This window comes from Sinohyriopsis cumingii, chromosome 7 (genome assembly GCF_028554795.1).
Source record: "Sinohyriopsis cumingii isolate HCF-2022 chromosome 7, ASM2855479v2, whole genome shotgun sequence".
NCBI classification, from domain to species: domain Eukaryota; kingdom Metazoa; phylum Mollusca; class Bivalvia; order Unionida; family Unionidae; genus Sinohyriopsis; species Sinohyriopsis cumingii.
In genome coordinates, this window is record NC_142967.1 from 90,961,062 (window position 1) to 90,982,057 (window position 20,996).

The 20,996-nt window shown below is 35.5% G+C and overlaps 1 protein-coding gene across 5 annotated transcripts in view; it reads right to left on the minus strand.

Annotated features, from left to right (window-relative positions):
- The window catches only part of LOC149795694 (dedicator of cytokinesis protein 1-like), a 215,837-nt gene that overhangs the window by 75,541 nt on the left and 119,300 nt on the right, over positions 1–20,996 (minus strand). For all 5 annotated transcript variants that reach the window (XM_089965574.1, XM_089965572.1, XM_089965573.1 and 2 more), the window contains exons 31-39: positions 17,205–17,305; positions 14,683–14,741; positions 12,981–13,052; positions 10,537–10,637; positions 8,220–8,305; positions 7,018–7,174; positions 4,786–4,917; positions 3,959–4,078; positions 2,889–2,978 (exon numbers count right to left, since the gene is read on the minus strand). In XM_089965574.1, coding sequence (XP_089821700.1) covers positions 2,889–2,978; positions 3,959–4,078; positions 4,786–4,917; positions 7,018–7,174; positions 8,220–8,305; positions 10,537–10,637; positions 12,981–13,052; positions 14,683–14,741; positions 17,205–17,305 — 918 coding nt within the window. The remainder of the gene's footprint in view (positions 1–2,888; positions 2,979–3,958; positions 4,079–4,785; positions 4,918–7,017; positions 7,175–8,219; positions 8,306–10,536; positions 10,638–12,980; positions 13,053–14,682; positions 14,742–17,204; positions 17,306–20,996) is intronic.

A 20,996-nucleotide genomic window follows, 5' to 3' on the forward strand; every position in this document is an offset into this window, starting at 1 on the left:
TAAGTTCTATGCAATAAAATTAACACAAGTTGTACAATACAGTGAACAGACCATATATACTGACTTATAAGTCCAACAGCAAACACAGACCCTGATCTGCTGTTAAATGATGCACTAGTAGATCAAGATCTATGCTGTTTGCTCTACTGATTCCTCTTAACTCCATAGACCCAGACCTGACGGAGCATTATGTGATGGCAGATCTGGGTTTGTGCAAACTGCAGTTGGACTCAATTTGTACGAAAGTATATATGGTAGTTGTTTCTTTTTTTATCTTTATGCACAATGTAATTAAGCTGTTATAAAGAGTGTAAAGTGCTTACATCCTGGAGGCATGTATAAGCTAAAAACAACCATTACAACATTTTTTGTACAATGCTGTAATAGTTGAATTAAAATAAAATTTAATATGACCAGAAATGAAAGGATTTTTATTTCCAAACTACAAAAATATTTACAGATAAATGAATTTCTTGATAAATAAGAGAAACTAACTTCATTTAAAATGGTATAAAGAAGTGGACACCATCTGTATACCACAGTCCTACATATAACACATACATGGTCATAGATTACTATTTACCATTTTAATACTGCAATCAACATCATATATTTGTGCTTAACAAATTAACATTTGGATACATTTTGTATGTTTAAAGCTCATCATAATAAACACACACCTATAATGTCATGAACTGTCCCCATCACATGTATGTACATACTACAATGTCCTAAACAGTGTCCCCATCACATGTATGTACATAATGTCCTAAACAGTGTCCCCATCACAACTAAGTACACATGATGTCATAAACAGTGTCCCCATCACATGTATGTACATACTACAATGTCATCAACAATGTCCCCATCACATGTACATACTACAATGTCATGAACAGTCTCCATTACATGTACATACTACAATGTCATAAAGAGTCCCCATCGCATGTATGTACATACTACAATGTCATAAAGAGTCCCCATCGCATGTATGTACATACTACAATGTCAAAAACAGTATCCCATCACATGTATGTACATACTACAATGTCATAAACAGTGTCCCCATCACATGTAAGTAAATACAATGTCATGAACAGTGTCCCATCACATGTATGTACATACTACAATGTCATAAACAGTGTCCCCATCACATGTATGTACATACTACAATGTCATAAAGAGTCCCCATCGCATGTATGTACATACTACAATGTCATAAACAGTATCCCATCACATGTATGTACATACTACAATGTCATAAACAGTGTCCCCATCACATGTAAGTAAATACAATGTCATGAACAGTGTCCCCATCACATGTAAGTAAATACAATGTCATAAACAGTATCCCATCACATGTATGTACATACTACAATGTCATAAACAGTGTCCCCATCACATGTAAGTAAATACAATGTCATAAACAGTATCCCATCACATGCACATACTACAATGTCATAAAGAGTGTCCCCATTACATGTATGTACATACTACAATGTCATGAACAGTGTCCCCATCACATGCATGTAAATACTACAATGTCAAAAGTGTCCTCATTACATGTATGTACATACTACAATGTCATGAACAGTGTCCCCATCACATTATGTACAGTTGTAGTTGTTGTAGGGTTTAACGCCATTTTTCAGCACACGATAGGCTATACATGGCGGCCAGTATTAATGGTGGAGGAAGAACCCGGGAAATCCCTGGAAAGAACCACCGACCCTCGAGAAGCTACTGGCAAGCTTTCTCACATACCCACATTGGACGAATCCGAGACTCAAACCCACGCAGACAGAGGTGAGATGGCAGTGATCCGTAACGGAGAGCGCTTTAGACCACTCGGCCACTCGGGGCCCCCATTATGTACATACTACAATGTCATAGTGTCCCCATCACAAGTAAGTACACACTGCAATGTCATAAACAGTGTCCCCATCACAAGTATATAATAGAATGACATAAACAGTCCATCACATGTATGTACACACAATGTCAGAATCAGTGTCCCATCACATGTATGTACATACTATAATGTCATGAACAGAGTTTCTCGTCATTTGTATGTACCATAATACAAGTCATAAACAGTGTCCTCATCACATTAATGTACATATTACAAGTCATAAACAGCGTCCCCATCACCTGTATGTACATACTACAAGCATAAGCTCTCTTTCTCAATGTTGAAATCTTCCTAAATTGGTTGTTCACTTTCTCTCCCAATATGGTAGTACCCAAGAAATCATGTATTTTTAAAACATTTTCAGACCACAAAGCTGAATGGTAAATGTCAGGTTCCAAAAATATCATGCTCTAGGCTGGTTTTGGCAGTTGCTTCTCTCTCACATGCTGTGCTATGATTTATATATGTGTACTTAAACTGGATAATGCTTTTAGTCTTGACAAAAAGAGGTGTGCACACTTACTTGAAGCATGTGCAGATACCGTGTCAAATATGGTAATTTATTTTCACTGATTTAATTCCTTGACTCAGCAGAACCCAATATAATGTGATCTGACATTAATAAATTTTTAAAAATTGTGTTTTTATGTACAACACAATATGATGAGGCACTGATTTAAAAATATATTGGTCCCTTGCTATAATGCAAGCCAGGGAATCATAAAGATACACTGTGATACAGATGAGGTCACATTATACTGGATACATTATATGGAAAAATATAATTAAACCTGTATAATGGTGTTCATGATTATATCTGTGTTATATGACAGACCTAGTTATACTGAGGCACTTTATAGTAAGGGACAATTGTACATGTACCTTAGTAAAAGATGGCCTCCTTTATAATGTGGTTATTTTTTTACTGCTCCACTGAACAATGTTATACCTAAGGACTGCTGAATGCCATACTCACCAATATCCAGCTCAGCTTCTCGTAATCAAACTGGTCATTCTCATACACATCAGCTAACTCTTTACATAACTGAATACCTCTTTCCCACATCTACAAAAGACAATTATGTATGAATTATAAGAACTTTTCAAAGTTAAAATTTTAGGAATAACTCAAAGTATACTTGAAGGCCAACAGCAAACCCAAAGATTCCTCCCTGTATTCATAACTTGTGGTGAAAAATTTAGTCTTTACCATAGCTGAATCCTATGGTTTTCTCTCTTGAACTCATCAGAGATCCTGGTCGGAGACTGTCTAATTTAATTAGTTTTTAAAAATCAAACAGTTTGAGCCTGCACAGAAAGGATCCACCATTGTTAACAATTAGCAAGAGATCAAGGACGTAAAAAGAATGATGGACAATGACATAATCATTACTGTACTGGTTTTACGACAGTAACTAATGACAGCACATTTTCTTGTTACTGAAGTATCACTTCCACATGGGAATAAATGCCTGACCAAGAAAGCTGTATTGCTGATTTTACTACATTTTGATAATGCTACTGCAATGGCACTATATCCAAACAACTAATTCAATACCTAAACTGTTTTTTAAGTTAATATCTCCCTATGCAACATTATTTCCTCTCGAATAATTTTAAACTTCGATTTATTTTGTGACCATCTAATTATGTGGCAAGTGTTCATGGTTCTTTGTTGGCTCTATCAGCAAAGTTTACAGAAAAATTCCATTTTACTTGCCGTTAATAAAAAAGTCTGATTATAGTTCTATATCCAAGGGGAGACTACTCTTGTCTGACATCCTTGCTAACTAACCTGACAACCATTTAGCACCACTGTTGCTTAACCAAGCCATTACAGATGTAACATCTTGTTTTTATGTTTGGGAGGCTAGATTTGCAATGTGGTGGATGTACTCCTGATAAAATTAAATACAGTTCCAATTACTATTCAAAAGTCAAAGGGATAAAACAATAGCAGCCCTACTGTACCGTGTGCAATCACTGCTGTAAAGCACTATGTGGTGGAAAATAAAGTAAAATCTATGCAAATTAAAAAGTGCCTACCTTCCCCTTTTCAAAATAAGAGATGATGTGGTGATAGAACATTTCCTTAAGGTCACGATGAGTATGAGCATCTGGGAACTTGGTTGAGTGAAGTATTGGAGAAAGAGCTTCATCTTTCCACTGTTAAAAGATAAACTATACATAAATGAAATGAGCTGGAAGCACTGAGCAGGTAAGTTGCACAAATCAAGTAGACACCGAAATGAATTTCTAAACAATACTTTTTTCCCCCTGAAATTAACCACAGATCTTGTTTATAAATTGTAAATAACAAGTCCAAGTCAAATCAGTCAGTGAAGTCATTTCTATATAGCAGCCACCTGTAAACAAAGACTGTGTGTAAAAAGTCCAATTAAACACAAGTCTGTACCCATTTATCTGTCAATAAATGTCACCTGCTCATAAAGACCACTTTCTGCAAGCCCTGTGAGTTGTTGCTATAGATAAGTTTGATTGTATAACATTTAATTATATCATTCTGTGCCATGTTTTAAGCTTGCAATTTATCTGTTGCTGAAACCAGATATATGCTATCGGAACCAATGAAATTATATTACATGTTTCTGATCTAAAAATCCAAATTTATCTCAAAAATTAAATCTGTAACAGAGAACATGACAAAACATACACTTAAAAAACACAAAGAGACAGAAATAATAAATGATTTTATATTTATTGACTTTTCAAAATTACAATCACGCACCCCTAGATGAAATGGAAGTGGTGACATTCAAAACAAAGGAAACACCTGCAAGTATTATTATTACATTTGTTTAATGCTATTTCCTTTTTCATTATAAAAAGTCTATGCTAAGTTATCTACTTACACCAAGTAAGTTGGCATAAAGCATCAAAGTATGCGCTGCTTCTGTGTAGTTATCACATGCAAGGTGCATATCACAAAGCTTGTGTAAGTATCGAATGTACATCTCTTGCCGATGAATCTCACTGTAAAATTCCTGTAAAAACAAAATGCAATTTCATAAAAATATTCTTAAATGGAAGAGAAAGAAGAGAATACCAGACCTGTTTACCCTTTCCTAGCACCAACAGTAATCCAAAAGCAGTCTGTCTGTAGTTTTCAAAAGCTGTCAGTAGTGTAGCTATAAAGCTAACAGTTCAACAATAATAAAAAATTACCTCACAAATCCAGCAATCACAGAAAGATGACAAATTATGCCTTTGCCATAAATACCTGAATAGGCAAAGTGAAGAAGCTCTTTCCAACCCTTCCCCTTACTTCCCTAAACCACCACTAGGTGGCTACAGTTGTCAACCAGTTTCAGCTTCAGCCACACTTTAGCAAGGATGCTCACATTTGCCAGGAGGTGTGGGAGGGCGTAATAGTAATGTGATTGGGCAAGTATTCTCAGAGAAACATAATTTACTAAAAATTCCACTTTTTCCTTTCAATACATTCCCTGATCACATTAATCTTTGGAAAACAGGAAACAGGTGGAGGCAATAGCTGAGCATCTTACCTCTACCATGGCCAGCCTTGATGAAATAAGGATTTTTCCCTGTATGAGGGTAAACTGCACTCCTGGTATCAGACCAGCACAAATGACAGTCACATAAGCTGTGATGACAGTACAGGTGTATGAGAAAAGCAAACAAATTACATTTTCACCAAGTAAATCCATTGAAATTTCTGCTCTATACTAGTGGTAACGCTGTGCCGACTCCAAACTAATCTGATAACGGTCTATGCTGCAACCACCAGCTCTACCCATTTATTGTTCATGCAACGCTAAATCATACAGATCGAAGCTTCAAAAGGCTGATTGATGTGTGCCAGCAAACTGCACCTATTTTACGTCTCAGACTGCTATATTCCATTTGAACACAAGGGTTGAACAAATAGTTCTGATTTCATGAGCTGAAATTTCCATGAGGTATACTTGATATTATTTTTAGTTCCTGGAATATACAGATAGTATGATCCACTTTAATGATAATTCAAGACCTTGGGGCAGTTCTATCCTCTTTCTTCAGCTTAAATGGATGAAAGAGGCATTACCATGCCCCATCATACTTTTCCATGCCCTTAAAGTTGTGTATTGGTACTGCCTCAATTGCCTTCCTTGACTCATTGATGAAGAAGAGGGGATGGATGACCACTCTTTGATTACCTCCAGATTCATGCCCGTTCTTTGCTATGGGGCCTGGTTACATCATCACAGAACCATCTGATCTGAACAATTGAAAGTTTAGGTTCCATTAAAGTGCATGAAATTTGCCCACCCTACATGTTGAAGCTACAGCTATTAGCACTATGACAGCAGCTTTAACAGCTGCTGGCAAAGGAGTCAAACTGATGTGAATTGAGCCATGTCAGTACCCAATTCCACCTGGTAAACAGAGTGAGCAGTTTTGGCCAAATAAATTCAAAATAGCTAATAGGTCTGATAAATCTTTAATGTGACTTATCCAATTGTAGGATGAGGCACTCATAGGGACAATGCTGTTGCAGCAGCGACTGAAAACCCACCAATTTCCATTGTAGCTGATGAAGTTGGGCACAAAGAAATTAACTTTTTCAAGTAAAATGTGTTTCTTAGATAATACTTACCATATCATAATAACTTAGGAGAACTACTACTGCAACCTCACAATCCAGCCCTACAAGATTAAAACTTTTCAGCTGAAAAGCTAAAACTTATCTGCCCACCTAGAAGGCAGTTAGAGTGTTCATCCCTCTATATCAGAAGAGAGCAAAATTTTGCATAATCATCAGTTACTACTGGAGAAAAGGCATACTCTCTGTATGGATGTAATGGACATGTATTATTTGCAAGTCCACACTTATAGCATAGTCTCTCCAATGGATGGCATTTAGAACTCATCATTGCATTACATCATGAACCCAAGACCATAAAAGAATTGGCTGAATGTGCTTAGGTTGACAACCAAGTGCACAGTGCTGGATTTGTAGCTGAATCAACTACAGACAAGGAAGTGGCATGCTGAATATGATAGAGTCCCCTGAAAATCAAAGGGAATCCTATATAATGCTTCTTGAAAAAGGGGGGGGGGGTATGAAAATGTCATTAACATACCAGAAGGTTGACAATGCAGCTCATTCTGTGGTCTTTGATGTCAAGCTGTACAATATGCCTGTGCTCCAGTAGCCTCTGTAAAAGCTTGGTGATGGTCTCCACAAATGTCAGACCCTGTTCACGGATCTGAGATGCTCCATTACATGACTGTTGTAAACTGAAAAGAGTTGATTTTCATTTTCAAACACACTGGCTTGGAGATTTCAGTAAAAGATGAAGAATTTAATTAAATAAAATAAATAAAAAATTTACACAGCATTTCAAACCATGTATGAGCTTGCTAATAAAATATCAATATTTTCATATGTGAGGAAGCACATTTTTGTAAAACACTCAATACAATATGGCACTAAATATCACAGTCACTTTTACCTTCAACCTTCTGATCCAAAAATCAACAGGCTTCAATTGGTAAGTGCAAGCCATCCTCAAAGTCTGATAATGATACATAGTGGAGAAGTCAAGTTGTTGTACGGAAATTAAAAAACAGATGGAAATACCAAATAACATAATATGTTCTGCTTTTGGCAGACATTTTAAATATTTCACCATCAATTGTAATTTAAAAAAAAGGAAAAATTGTATCAAAAACTATCAAATAGGCCCAATTTTTAAAAATTAATACAATAATATTTAAATGCATTTTCTGCAAATGTACATAACAAAAACAAAATCCATAACCTGTTCTCTACATTGAAAAAACCATATGCACAAACTCTGAACTCAATCTTTTATCCCACAAATTGCAAAATAATAAAACTTGGGCAAAATGTATAATAAGGTCAGGCATATGGTAATGAACACACAGAACTAACATTTAAAAGTGATGTTCCTATTAATGAGCCATATTCAAAACCTCAAATACAAACATTAAAATGCTGAGTTCATCCTCTGATACCGACAAATGCAAAGATAATGACGATGATGTCTATGACACCTGGGTTCTTACATAACTCTCCTGTACTTTGTACAGACAAACGAAATTTAAAATATAAGAATTGTTAAAATTTGTTATATCTCTGAATCTCTCTCCATCCCAAAAGAATTTTCATAACTTTGATTCCTCTAGTTGCTTGCTAATTTGTGACATACATCTACTAAAAATACCAAACTGATTTTGAATTTTAAGCCAATAATTTCTACGAATTTGGGACAATATAATATGCATTTTACTGCACACATAAATTCTGGCTGTAACTCACATTTCTCTCAGAAGCTGCATGTATTGCTCATCTCCTTGACCACCTTCCACAAGGACATCCAGCTGGTTGATTATCTCATTCTCCACCTGTCACATACATCAAGTAACTTTCATATATACATGTAATTCTTTTCCTTATAAATACTGCATGGAAGATGAACAGGACATCAAGAACTGGTTTTAAAAAAGAAAAGGATTCCACTAAAAACTACAAATATGTTTTGGTTGGTTGTTGTTGTTGTTGTAGGGTTTAACGCCATTTTTTAGCACACGATAGGCTATACATGGCGGCCAGTATTAATAGTGGAGGAAGAACCCGGGAAAACCCCAGAAAGAACCACCGACCCACGAGAAGCTACTGGCAAGCTTTCTCACATGCCCACATTAGCCGAATCCTAGACTCGAACCCACGCAGATGTTTTGGTTGGAAACGGTTTTAAAATGTTTTTCTTTACTTTCAAAATCTTCCACTTTGTACAAAATCTTAATCACCAACAAAAACAGTGACATGTATGTCCTCCTATCTGTTAATACAGTTAAGATAACACAATCTTTAAAAAAATATGTGACAAGCAAACATGACTGACATACATTTCATAATCGAAGTTTCACACTTTCAGATAAATTGTGAGGAAAATTTACAATTTCAGAGTTTAGCATTACTATCAGTGTTCAGACTAAAATTTTCGCACAAAGTAGCTTCTCTCTCCTGCCAAATTTGGGGAAAACATGGAGACATGAGTCTACAATGACAAAATTTAGAGTGTTTCAAACGGATGCTTAAAACTGCACAGCTACTAAACCTTAATGTAATAACAAAAGAAATACTCGTCAGACATTATTAAAATATTAAATTTTTTCTTTAGCAATGCAGCAAAATTTTTGCATGACTTCATTTTTGCTCAAGACTCCCACCTCAAAAATTGGTTACTATCCAAAATTTTTGAAAATATCAAGGTACAAGTGCTCTCTTTCTACTTTTACAAGATAAAATACAAAACAAATATGTTTACATTTAACACATTAACCCCTGGAGGTTTTTGACATTTCTGTCTGAAAATCGAGTAGGAAACACATTATGAAAGCTATTTCTGAACAGATCCGAAAACACCAAATCCCCGATGATCTTTCAATAACATACTGCCTAGCTGTGTTAGAAACATCGTTCTTCATTGGCTATTTGACTCGTGCATGAGCAGAAGGGTAAAAGTTGGAGTTCTTTTTTTTTTTTTTTAAATTATGCTAAATGGAGCCATTTTTTTTTGGTTGGAGACCACTCTTTATTCCAAATGCCCATCTTATCCTACATTTTGCAAAGGCTCATCTGTCTGTTTGCAGTTCATACCGGTTTGCCTTAGATCTGAGACCGAAAAGTCTAAAATCCGGACACAAACTCGGATTCCGACCACAGGCGAATTTTGGGGAGAAAAAAGTTGGGTCCAAAAAATAGTTTTTTTTTATCTGTATTTTGTAGTGCAACTAGATATTCCAGATTATTTGGTATCATTGTAGAGTTACATCTGTCTACCTTTATAATAATACCACCCACTTTAGTGTATCATGCATGACCATGATGCTACAGAGCTCGGCAGTAGGCCACTACCTCCTGCCCCGTTAAGTTGTCGCTAGGGGTTAATGTGTTAACAGAAAACAAAAACCTTGAAATTGTAAGAATTTTTCTTGATTAGACTAATAATACATGTAATTTCACTTATTTCTTCAAACTTCATGTATGAATTTTTTTACGAGAATCTCAGATTGAAATTGTATTTACAGTCAACAGAGTTTGTCCGTATATACTTGCAATTTCAGTGTGATAAGTACATGCATACTTCATGTCACCCTTTACTGGTCCAGATGTATTCAGTGACAATATACATAATTCAGCTGGCAGTCTTATGTTGTTTATGAAATTTCAAGACAAGATGTGATTAAAGCATAACATCTTTAATGGGTAAAAATTGTATGAAAATATGAAAAAGAAAATAATCTCACCATAGTTAATAATGCAAGTAGAGAGTAAAGTCCAAGTCAGACAGGGCCCATTACACCATAAAATGTATGCGGGAAAAGGGTGAAAATCAAACTTAACAAAGGTCATCTCAATATAAAACCTCATACAAAATGTAATTTTAATCAAGTCTTTGAAAACTTAAGGAGTTAAAACTCAATTTGTAACTGAAGTGACACGATATAGCGGCGAGCTTAAATGTGTAACATTATTTGCCATTTTTATAGATATGGCAGCAGCATAAAAAAAATTCAAAAAAAGAAGTAATATAAAAAATTCAAGCAAGACTTTCAATTTGCAATCTAACCTGTTTGAAGTTGCCTCCTCCTTGGTTTCTTTGTGTAGCCGTATGGCTGTATTCCACCATCATCATATCAAAGAAAATTGGAATGGTTGCTTTTCTCAATTCTGTAACAGATGAAACTCATACATTCAATCAGGATGAATATTACAGAAGCAAACATTATGAATGACAAGAAATCTAAAAAACTTGTTTTATCATTCTCAATATTTTAAATTTCAAGTATACTGTACACAAAAATAACCTTAATTCATTATTCTCAGTATTTCAAATTTCAAGTACACCGTACACAAAAATAATCTTAATTTATTGTTCTCAATACAGTGTGACCCTGCTATAACTTGCCCCGCGATAATGCGAATTTGGATATAATGCGGTCGTGATGTGGCTCCCAAAATTATATATATTCATTCGCACATGAAAAAGTATTTCTTTGTTCAAAGTACGTGAAATAATGTATAAAAAGTGTATTAGCATTTTGGGGAAGAGATTGATTGCATAAGAATTTGAATACAATCGTGATATGGTTACTGAAATACTTGTAGGTGTATTTTTCTTGTACCCTGAAAAATATTTTTTTAAAGTACGAGAAATAGTGTGTAAAACATTTATTATCATTTTGGGGAAGAGTCCGCATATGAATTTGAATATAAAATGATTGTGGGGTGGCTTCTGAAATTTCATAATTTCACCAGGTTCTTGAAGTGTTATGCCAAAATAAACATTATTGGAAATGTTACTTATTTCCATGAGTAAAGCCAGTAGTTCGTCTTTGTGATTGTATTCAATTAATTCTGAATACAATCATTGCTCAAACAATAGCCAACATGTGTTTCTTCTTTAATTGCACACACAACCAAGCAACAGACAATGCGGTGGTTGATAAAAGATTCTCAAAATTTAATAAACATAACAAAAATGAAAACCGCCAACATGTTTGCTGGGCTTTGCAGTGTTATTAGATGCAATCAGTTGACCAGTAAATAATGTCCACTTTATTAGTTAGTCAACTGACAGGTATGGAATTGTGCATGCGTTCAGCTTTAAAAAAATTAGAAAATTGACTCGTGACCATTGCAGGCCTACTGCACTTAGTTTTCAGGTTTTACATGTGCATGGTGTTTGCTTATGAACTTGTTATTAATTTTCTACTCTTTATAAAAATAATTGACCGTTATGGAGAAGCAAGTTCACAAATGCCAAGTCATTCTCTGCAGTTTTTGCAATGATTAGTATAGTAATTTTCAAAAGTTTCTTTCAATATTCACAAAATCTGACGTAAAAGTTATATGCATGCTGAAAGCATGTGTTGATTGTTAATTATTCTTGCTGTAGTCCTTTAAAATGAATAGGTGTAAAAGCATTAATTATGGAAAATTTACAATGGATAAGAGTACACAGAAACACATATGAGAAAATTTTAGCAGTATGAAATTTGTACAGACACTGTTCATAGACCCTGGAACATAATGAACCGTACATGTGCTTCGTCTTTCTTAACCTAATTTTGCTGTTAATTTTTTCCAGTGAATTCAGACACATAATGATCTGTGACAAAATATTGAATAGTTTAAATATGTATGCGATTTATGCAATGGAATTACATGTATTATGGATTAACTGCAAGCTCTGATGGTACGATATCAGATGGCAAGTAAACAGTGTTAATACACTGTTCATGCTATATATTAGACACTGAATTCAGACACAATGATCTGGGACAAAATTTATTGAATATTGTAAATCTGTTCAATTTTTCAATGGAATTACATGCATTATGAATGAACTGCATGCCATGATGGCATGATAGTATACAGTGTTGATACCCTATTCATGATATATATTAGACATGAATACATATATATGTGCCAATGAGTTGTTCCCTGAAAAAAGGAAAATACTGTCAAAACCCCACATTAACCTGACCCTGCTATTAACGTGATCCAATTTTTTGGCCCTTAATTATCACATTTTAGTGGGGTTCCACTGTATTTCAAATTCCAACTACACTGTACACAGAAAACAGCAATATGTCATATCCTGCAACTAATTTTTATTTATCATTAAATGCATTTCTTACTGAATTATTATTAATAAAACGTGGGTGCAAAAAAACACTACCACTGACACAAAATGTATGCAACTACATTAAACTGGAACCATATATACTCATGTATGTACTCATATACAATGGATCCAACTGCAAACTGCACAAACTCAGATCTGCCAATGCATGATGCAATGACAAATTAGGTAAATTGTTTGCAGGTGGGCCTGACTTGCACGAGTATATATGGTACAAACTGCACACAATATCAATTTAACCAAAAACATAGTTTCCATCATAATAAACACATTTAATAACCTTGAAAAGATTGAAGTATCATTCTGCTTAATATTTTTGTAATTTTACAAACTGTCAACAATTTACATGCATAATTTCTATTTACCTGTCTCCGGTATAAGAGACATTTCCAGGAGCGGTCCAACCAATTCAGGAATGAAGTAAATTTTATTTGGACCTTCAAACAAATGAAAAAACAAAAAAATTATGGAAAAGTATATATGGAATACCTGGTCCCAGTTTCACTACTTGCCTCAAAATGTTTTCCTCGAACTGAGATTTTAAAAAAATATCTTTGTTACTACATGTTTGATAACAATGACATTCTCAAAGAACATTCGGTTGGCATCAGTGATCAAAATACACCCATCATGTCTTAAATACTTCAATAAGTCTCTCTTTATAACTGACTAAATTTTGAGAATTTCCTCGAATCAGATGACTTTCTCAACCCTTTTCACAAGAAAAAAAGGTTCCATTTATTCTGTTTTAAAGGTAAAAAGTGATTCAGCATCCTTTACACTACCTCTATTTTCTGAAGTATCATAACCAAGATAATGTAAAATATCAGCTTGCAAATTTTTTTTTACGAAACTGAGGTCTTGTAATTCTAATGATTGTAGAATTGATCGTTATAATTCTCTATCATTTGATTTTGACAAACATGCAAAAATTTGCTGATTCTTTTTCCTTTCTTTTTGTTTTTTGCTTCTCTTTGCATCATGTCTGATGTGATATCAGGTTAGTTATGTTATAAGTGGAAACCAAGGATCCTTACAAGTTCTCAAATGCAACCAGACATTTGACAGACCTCACGGGCATATGAATCTGCTGTTTGTAACATATATATTTATTTAAAAAAACCAAAGAAACAAGATCTTGACCCATACACTGGTCTCATCAGTAGGTAACAGCAAGCCATAAGGTCATCCCTATGATTTGCAATGGATTCCTCCACATTTGGGGGCAGGGTTGAGAGGAAAGAGAGTTTAATAGAATGTATCTATACATTATTTCTACCACTATTCATAGCGTGGTCATATTTGCACTGATCAGCTTGGTGAAAAAAATTTCTTTGTGATGTTGATTGAGATTTCTTTAAGTGACACAGCCTCATACAGTGTCTTCAAGCAGTTCACAAAATACTTTTGTCTCAATGAGTGGAAATTAACAAATTCAACCATAAGGTGCTCCATAATGAAATTGCTTGTTTTTCCAGCATGTAAAAGATTATAATTATTCTTAAAAAATATACTGTTTTAATTAATTTTATGGCTTTATCACATGGTTTGATGTGTGTTATGTGCTGTTGTTGTTGTTGTTGTTGTAGGGTTTAACGCCATTTTTCAGCACACGATAGGCTATACATGGCGGCCAGTATTAATGGTGGAGGAAGAACCCGGGAAAACCCCGGAAAGAACCACTGACCCATGAGTAGCTACTGGCAAGCTTTCTCACATACCCACACTGGCTGAATCTAAGACTCGAACCCACGCAGACAGAGGTGAGATGGCAGTGATCCGTAACGGAGAGCGCTTTAGACCACTCGGCCACTCAGGGCCCCCTGTTATGTACTGTTGAGTCTTGACAGACATAATGTTATGTCATGTTAGACAGCAACAAACTAATTGGGTCCTAAGTGTTATTATTTAAAAACATGTCCTAGACAATGTCCAATATGAGAAAGGTACTGGATCATCATGCAGAATGCATTTATATAGGAAATCACAAGACAGATATATAATAAAAATGTTTTTTGTAACAATAATCCTTTCAAGTGTTGTGAAATGTGGATGATGTATACTTACCCAAACTAAACCACAAAGATCTGATTTCAAAGCCTGCCTCTCTCCTCATATCTTTGTACCTAAAAGACACATTGCAGTTTATGATAACTTTCCATAAAAAGGGACTGTCAATTTATTAAAAGAAATTGTCATTTAAATACTTAATCCAAAATTTGACAATTTACACTGTAAATTCAGTAAAATACCTGAGTAAAGAGTCTCATATTCACTTCAACCTACATACATTATACATGGTAACCTGCTTTAACTGGTTCTGAGTATGCCCAATCCCTGCCCACTGTGGCTGCAAAATTTAGTCCATCTTGACCAACTATGAGACAGAATTACAGCCCTCTGTCTAATCTAGCCTGAATGTTTGGTTCCCTATATTGCAGAATTATTGTTTATGCTCAGATACAAGTTAAATCCAATGCAAACTGCAAACACTGATCTGCCATCATATCATGCACTTGCAGATTTGGGCCTATGCAGCTTATTTAATAATCAGTAGAATGAATGCATATCCTGATCTGCTATTGCATTAAGGCAATGGCAAATCTGGGTCTGTGCTTTATACAGTTGGATCTGACTCATGCAAATATATAATGCATACAGGCTCCACTATAATTTCTGATACTGATCAGGGCATCTTCAAAATGTAATAAAAAAAGGATATTTAAGTTCTTTGAGTAGATATAAGGAAATATTTCAATCGGGAATTGCAAGGCACTGTATTGTCACAAGTGGTGAAGTTATAAGTGACAATACAAACTGTTACCACTTAACAAGTGAAATACTGCCTTACATCTACTAAAACAAAATGTAGTTTTGCATTATATGTTTCACAGGAAAAACCTTTAATTTGCATGGATTTGTTCCACAATCAAGTGTCAATACAATTAATGAATGCATGCTTACATTGATAAAAAGAAGTACCAAAATTTTACAATAACTTTAGCACTGCGACTTTGAACAAATTTAGAAGGTATATATAATGAATGCTTAAAATGGTGTATTTTGCCAAATCAGTGAAAGTTTTCATGCAAAAATGAAGAGACTTTTATTTTCATAAGCACATTTCTTGTGTGGATAGATACAATGAACATTACAAACAACATTGCTGAGGTGGGGGTATTATAGCTACATGAAAGAACACTTCAACAGGTTTCTGAGTGTAACATCATTAAACAAAAGATTTTAATGAGTGTGAGTTCATTTGTAATGAATTTGCTACTATTTTATTTCTTTCTCCTTTGAGACATGCAGTTTTGTATGCTGGCATGCAGGCTATTTTGGTAATAGATGTTGCATCTTAATTTAAATTGTTACTTAATACTGGTGTGCAATTGACACTAATTAATGCCTGATTTCTCCCTATTGTTTTCTGACATGATTGTGATGACAGTGATAACTGCTATTTAAATATAATTTTTTTATTATACATAATCAAGAGAATTTTCTTAAAGATGAATGCCATTTGTTACCGAGTGTACACTAACAGGTATATTATACTGTATGGGTGACAGAGAATACTGAACAGCAACAGGTCATGTAAGTAAACTCACTGATAATTTGCATGGTTCATATGGTTAATAACTGAAGCCTGCTTTTTGTTGTTTTGGGTTTATTTTTTTGCATTCTTGATGTTGCCCTCTCAAAGATTATAAATGTAAACTAGAGGGTTAACAGTGCTGACACAATTTAAGATCCCTTCATTCTGAGTGAGCGAGAGAGAGAGAGACAGAGAGAAGGAAAAGAAGAAAAAGTAAAATAGGCCTAAATATAGATATACACATCTGAAGAACATACATATAAGGGCTGATATATTTATAGGGAAAATAAATGTATGCAATGTGCATTTATGGCAATATAACTTTTCACCAACTGATATATTACAATATCTCATTATAAAATATATAACATAATGATTCATACTGAAAATTAAGTCATCATAAAACTGTACTGTGAAGGTTTAAACAACTACAATATAGATAGCTACAAGAAATTTTGTGCTAATGCTGCAGTTATTGATCTAAAGAAACGTTACAATTTACATTCCAAAGATTAAGACTGATAATAACTCAAGTAATTTTGAACTCCGTTCAAGCAGTTACAAAATAAAAGATTTATCCTGACCCTTCAGGTGTTCTTTCTTTATTTTTGCCAGAATTTGTTGTAATTATAAAAATGCAACCTAATCCAACAGCAATCAAAACTTCCTAAACAAAGAAACTCCACTTACAAACAGGAATAATGCCGACTGTACTATTATATTATACATAAAAAGTTAAATAACACTTGGGTGAATCATAAAACATCATTAAATTCAATAATTTGCATGAATAAAACTTGGGGCATGAAAAACAAAATTTACACACAAGACTTATTAAAATTTCAAACTATACATTTTTCTCCATACAATCAGCATTCAATACATAAATAATAGGTTCACTTATTAACCAATTTTACCCTATTAACACTGTTTTATAATTTCATTTATTGGAAGAATATATATTTATTATCTTTTTAAAATCAATGCGTACCTGCTGATAATTTTATTTCTCTTTATGGCAGAGAAATGTTCTAGCTGTAAATCTTTCTGGGTGAGGAATGATATAGCACAATGGAAAAAGTTGCTCCACAACTGAAAAAGTAAGAAATTAAAATTGAAATACAAATAAGAAAACTCTGGATGTGAACGTACAACACCAATCATTAGCAAACAGTTACAAAGACCATCCAGGAAAATGAAAGCTTTGGCAATTTGTGTGTCTGATTTATACTGTCAATAAAATGTGGAATATATAATGTATGTAAGACATTCCCCATGATATGCAGGGAACCAAGTCAAGCTGTATGTCTGGACAGATAGATAACATTCCCCATTATCTGAAGGGAGTAAAGTCAAGCAGTATGTCTGTCTGGACAGATAGAAAACATTCCCCATGATCTGAAGTGAGCCAAGTCAAGCTGTTTGTCTGTCTGGACAGATAGATAACATTCCCCATGATATGAAGTGAGCCAAGTTAAGCTGTATGTCTGTCTGGACAGATATATAACATTCCCCATATCTAAAGGGAGCCAAGTCAAGCCGTATGTCTGTCTGGACAGATATATAACATTCCCCATGATATGAAGGGAGCCAAGTCAAACTGTATGTCTGTCTGGACAGATATATAACATACCCCATGATATGAAGGAGTCAAGTCAAGCTGTATGTCTGTCTGAACAGATAGATAACACTGGACAACAAATTTTTACAAAAGTCATGTTACTGAAATAAAATTAGTCAATTCTTATCAATTTTTATGTGCTGAACACGAATATGACAGTCAAATTGCAAAATTGGCTCTAGTTTTTTTGTAATCTGCAAGAAATTAATGTTTACATAACGAAATGCATTCCAATAGCAAAAGGTCAACTGTAATAGCCTACCTATAAAAAATCAAGTCATTGACTACATCTTAGATTTCTTCGCCTGTCTCTTGTACAGCTGTTCGGGAGCATCTCTGAGGAGTGTCCAGCAGTAGTCAGCCAGCATTGTAGTGGACCATTTTCCCTGGTATCTTTGTTCCATTGTTGCGATATCTTGATGAAAACGTTCGCCGTGTTCATCACTAACAATACCACAGTTGCTAGGAAAGAAATCCAAATGGGAATGAAGGAAGTGAATCTTTAGAGACATATTGCAGCCAAGTTTCTTATACTTCATCAACATGTCTTCTACTAGTTCCTTATAGTTTTCTGCCCTAACATTTCCGAGGAAGTTTGTAGAAACTAGGCGAAAAGCATTCCATGCTTGTTTCGCGTCACCTTCCAGCAAGTTGTTGAACCGGTCATCTTTGAAAAGCTCTCGAATCTGAGGACCCACAAAAACTCCCTCTTTAATCTTTGCTTCGCTGAGTCGAGGGAATTTTTCATGCAGGTATCGGAATGCTGGCAAAGTCCGGTCAATGGCTTTCACGAAGTTCTTCATCAAACCTAGTTTGATGTGAAGGGGTGGTAGCAAGATTTTCTGAGCCTCAACCAGAGCTGGGTGTTGGATATTCTTCTCTCCAATGGCTACATTCGGCCTGTGAGTCCATTCCTTCCTCATGTAGTGCATTTCCCTTGCTCGGCTATCCCACTCGCATAAGAAACACATGTATTTTGTATATCCTTGCTGCAGTCCCATTAAAAGGGCAACTACCTTCAAATCACCACAGAGGTGCCAGCTGTACTTGTTATACTCAATGGAATTCAGTAGCTGCCTTAAGTTATCGTATGTCTCTTTCATGTGGACAGCATACGCTACTGGAATAGATGGAAGAATGTTTCCATTGTGCAAAAGCACAGCCTTGAGACTCAGTTTCGAAGAGTCCACAAATAGTCTCCATTCTTGTGGGTCATGAGTGATTTTTAAAGCATTCATGAGGCCCTCAATATCGGAACAGAATATCAGATTACTTTCCTTTCTGAAGAAAGGCTCCAATTGCTGGTGGCGCTTTCGATATGCAGTAATTGTGACATCTTCTTCTAGAAGATTCCATTGTTGGAGTCTTGATCCTAGCAATTCTGCCTTGTTCTTTGATAAGTCCAAATCACGAATCAGGTCATTTAGTTCTTCCTGTGTTATTCTGTGTGGGGTTGATGATGCACCACAGTGAAAATCTGGATCACTGCATGCTGATGGACCAGGAGAAGAACAGGTCGACTCACCTTTGTCTTCGTCAGATGAATCAAGAGAATATTCTGCTGGAGGTTCTGGAATAGGAAGTCCCTCACCATGTGGAACTGGTCTCAATGCAGACGGAATGTTTGGGTAGACTATTCTCGACTTCTTTCGCTTCGTTATTCCGCCGGAAAGAGGAGGAACCAAGCAGAAGTAACAGTCATTTAGGTGGTTGCTTGGCTCTCTCCACACCATTGGGACTGCAAACGGCATTGATGACCTTTTGCAATTCAACCACTGTGAAAGCTGTGTTGTACATGTAGCACAGCATATATGCGGAGCCCAAGGCTTGTCTTGGTCACCAACCTTGCATCCGAAGTAAAGATGATATGCCTTCTTCACTTGAGAATTGATACTTCCCCACAAATATAGCAAAAATTGTCCGCGGTATTAACACACTTTCGAGGCATTACTGTTCTTTATTGTACGTAAATGGATAAAATAATAAGTTTTATGTAACAGTAGCTTGAACTGTCTCGCACAACGTCTAAAATATTTTAAATGCTGAACCTATCTGATTGGGCTTTATATAGTACACTGCTTACGTCAGCTTCAGCAGCCGCCTGGCATTAGTATAATAGGCCTACACATGTATAGTACACTGCTGACGTCAACTTACTTCAGCAGCCGCATGGCATTAGTATTGCATTGCATCAGAAAATGATGCAATCAACTGTGGATGATGTGAGCATGATGGTATTATGCAATGTTACATCATTATTCCGGATGTTGCTGCAGTCCTACTGGAGAAATTTACACAGTGAAACATAGAAAATGAGGTATATGAATATCTTCAAAACGAGAGCCAATACAAATTTTTCACGGTTATATTCGTGTTCGGCACACCAAAATACTACAGATTAGGGCCTTTTCAAGTCAGTAATGATTTCACTGTTGACCAGTGTAACATTCCCCATATCTAAAGGGAGCCAAGTCAAGCCGTATGTCTGTCTGGACAGATATATAACATTCCCCATGATATGAAGGGAGCCAAGTCAAGCTGTTTGACTGTCTGGACAGATATATAACATACCCCATGATCTGAAGTGAGCCAAGGCAAGCTGTATGTCTGTCGGGACAGATATATAACATTCCCCATGATCTAAAGGGAGTCAAGTTAAGCTGTATGTCTGTCTGGACAGATATATAACATTCCCCATGATCTGAAGGGAGTCAAGTCAAGCCATATGTCTGTCTGGACAGATATATAACATTCCCCATGATATGAAGGGAGCCAAGTCAAGCTGTTTGTCTGTCTAAACAAATAGATAACATACCCCATAATATGAAGGGAGTCAAGTCAAGCTGTTTGTCTGTCTGGACAGATATATAACATTCCCCATACCTAAAGGGAGCCAAGTCAAGCCGTATGTCTGTCTGGACAGATATATAACATACCCCATGATATGAAGGGAGCCAAGTTAAGCTGTATGTCTGTCTGGACAGATAGATAACATTCCCCATGATCTGAAGGGAGTCAAGTCAAGCCGTATGTCTGTCTGGACAGATATATAACATTCGCCATGATATGATGGGAGCCAAGTCAAGCTGTTTGTCTGTCTAAACAAAAGATAACATACCCCATGATATGAAGGGAGTCAAGTCAAACTGTTTGTCTGTCTGA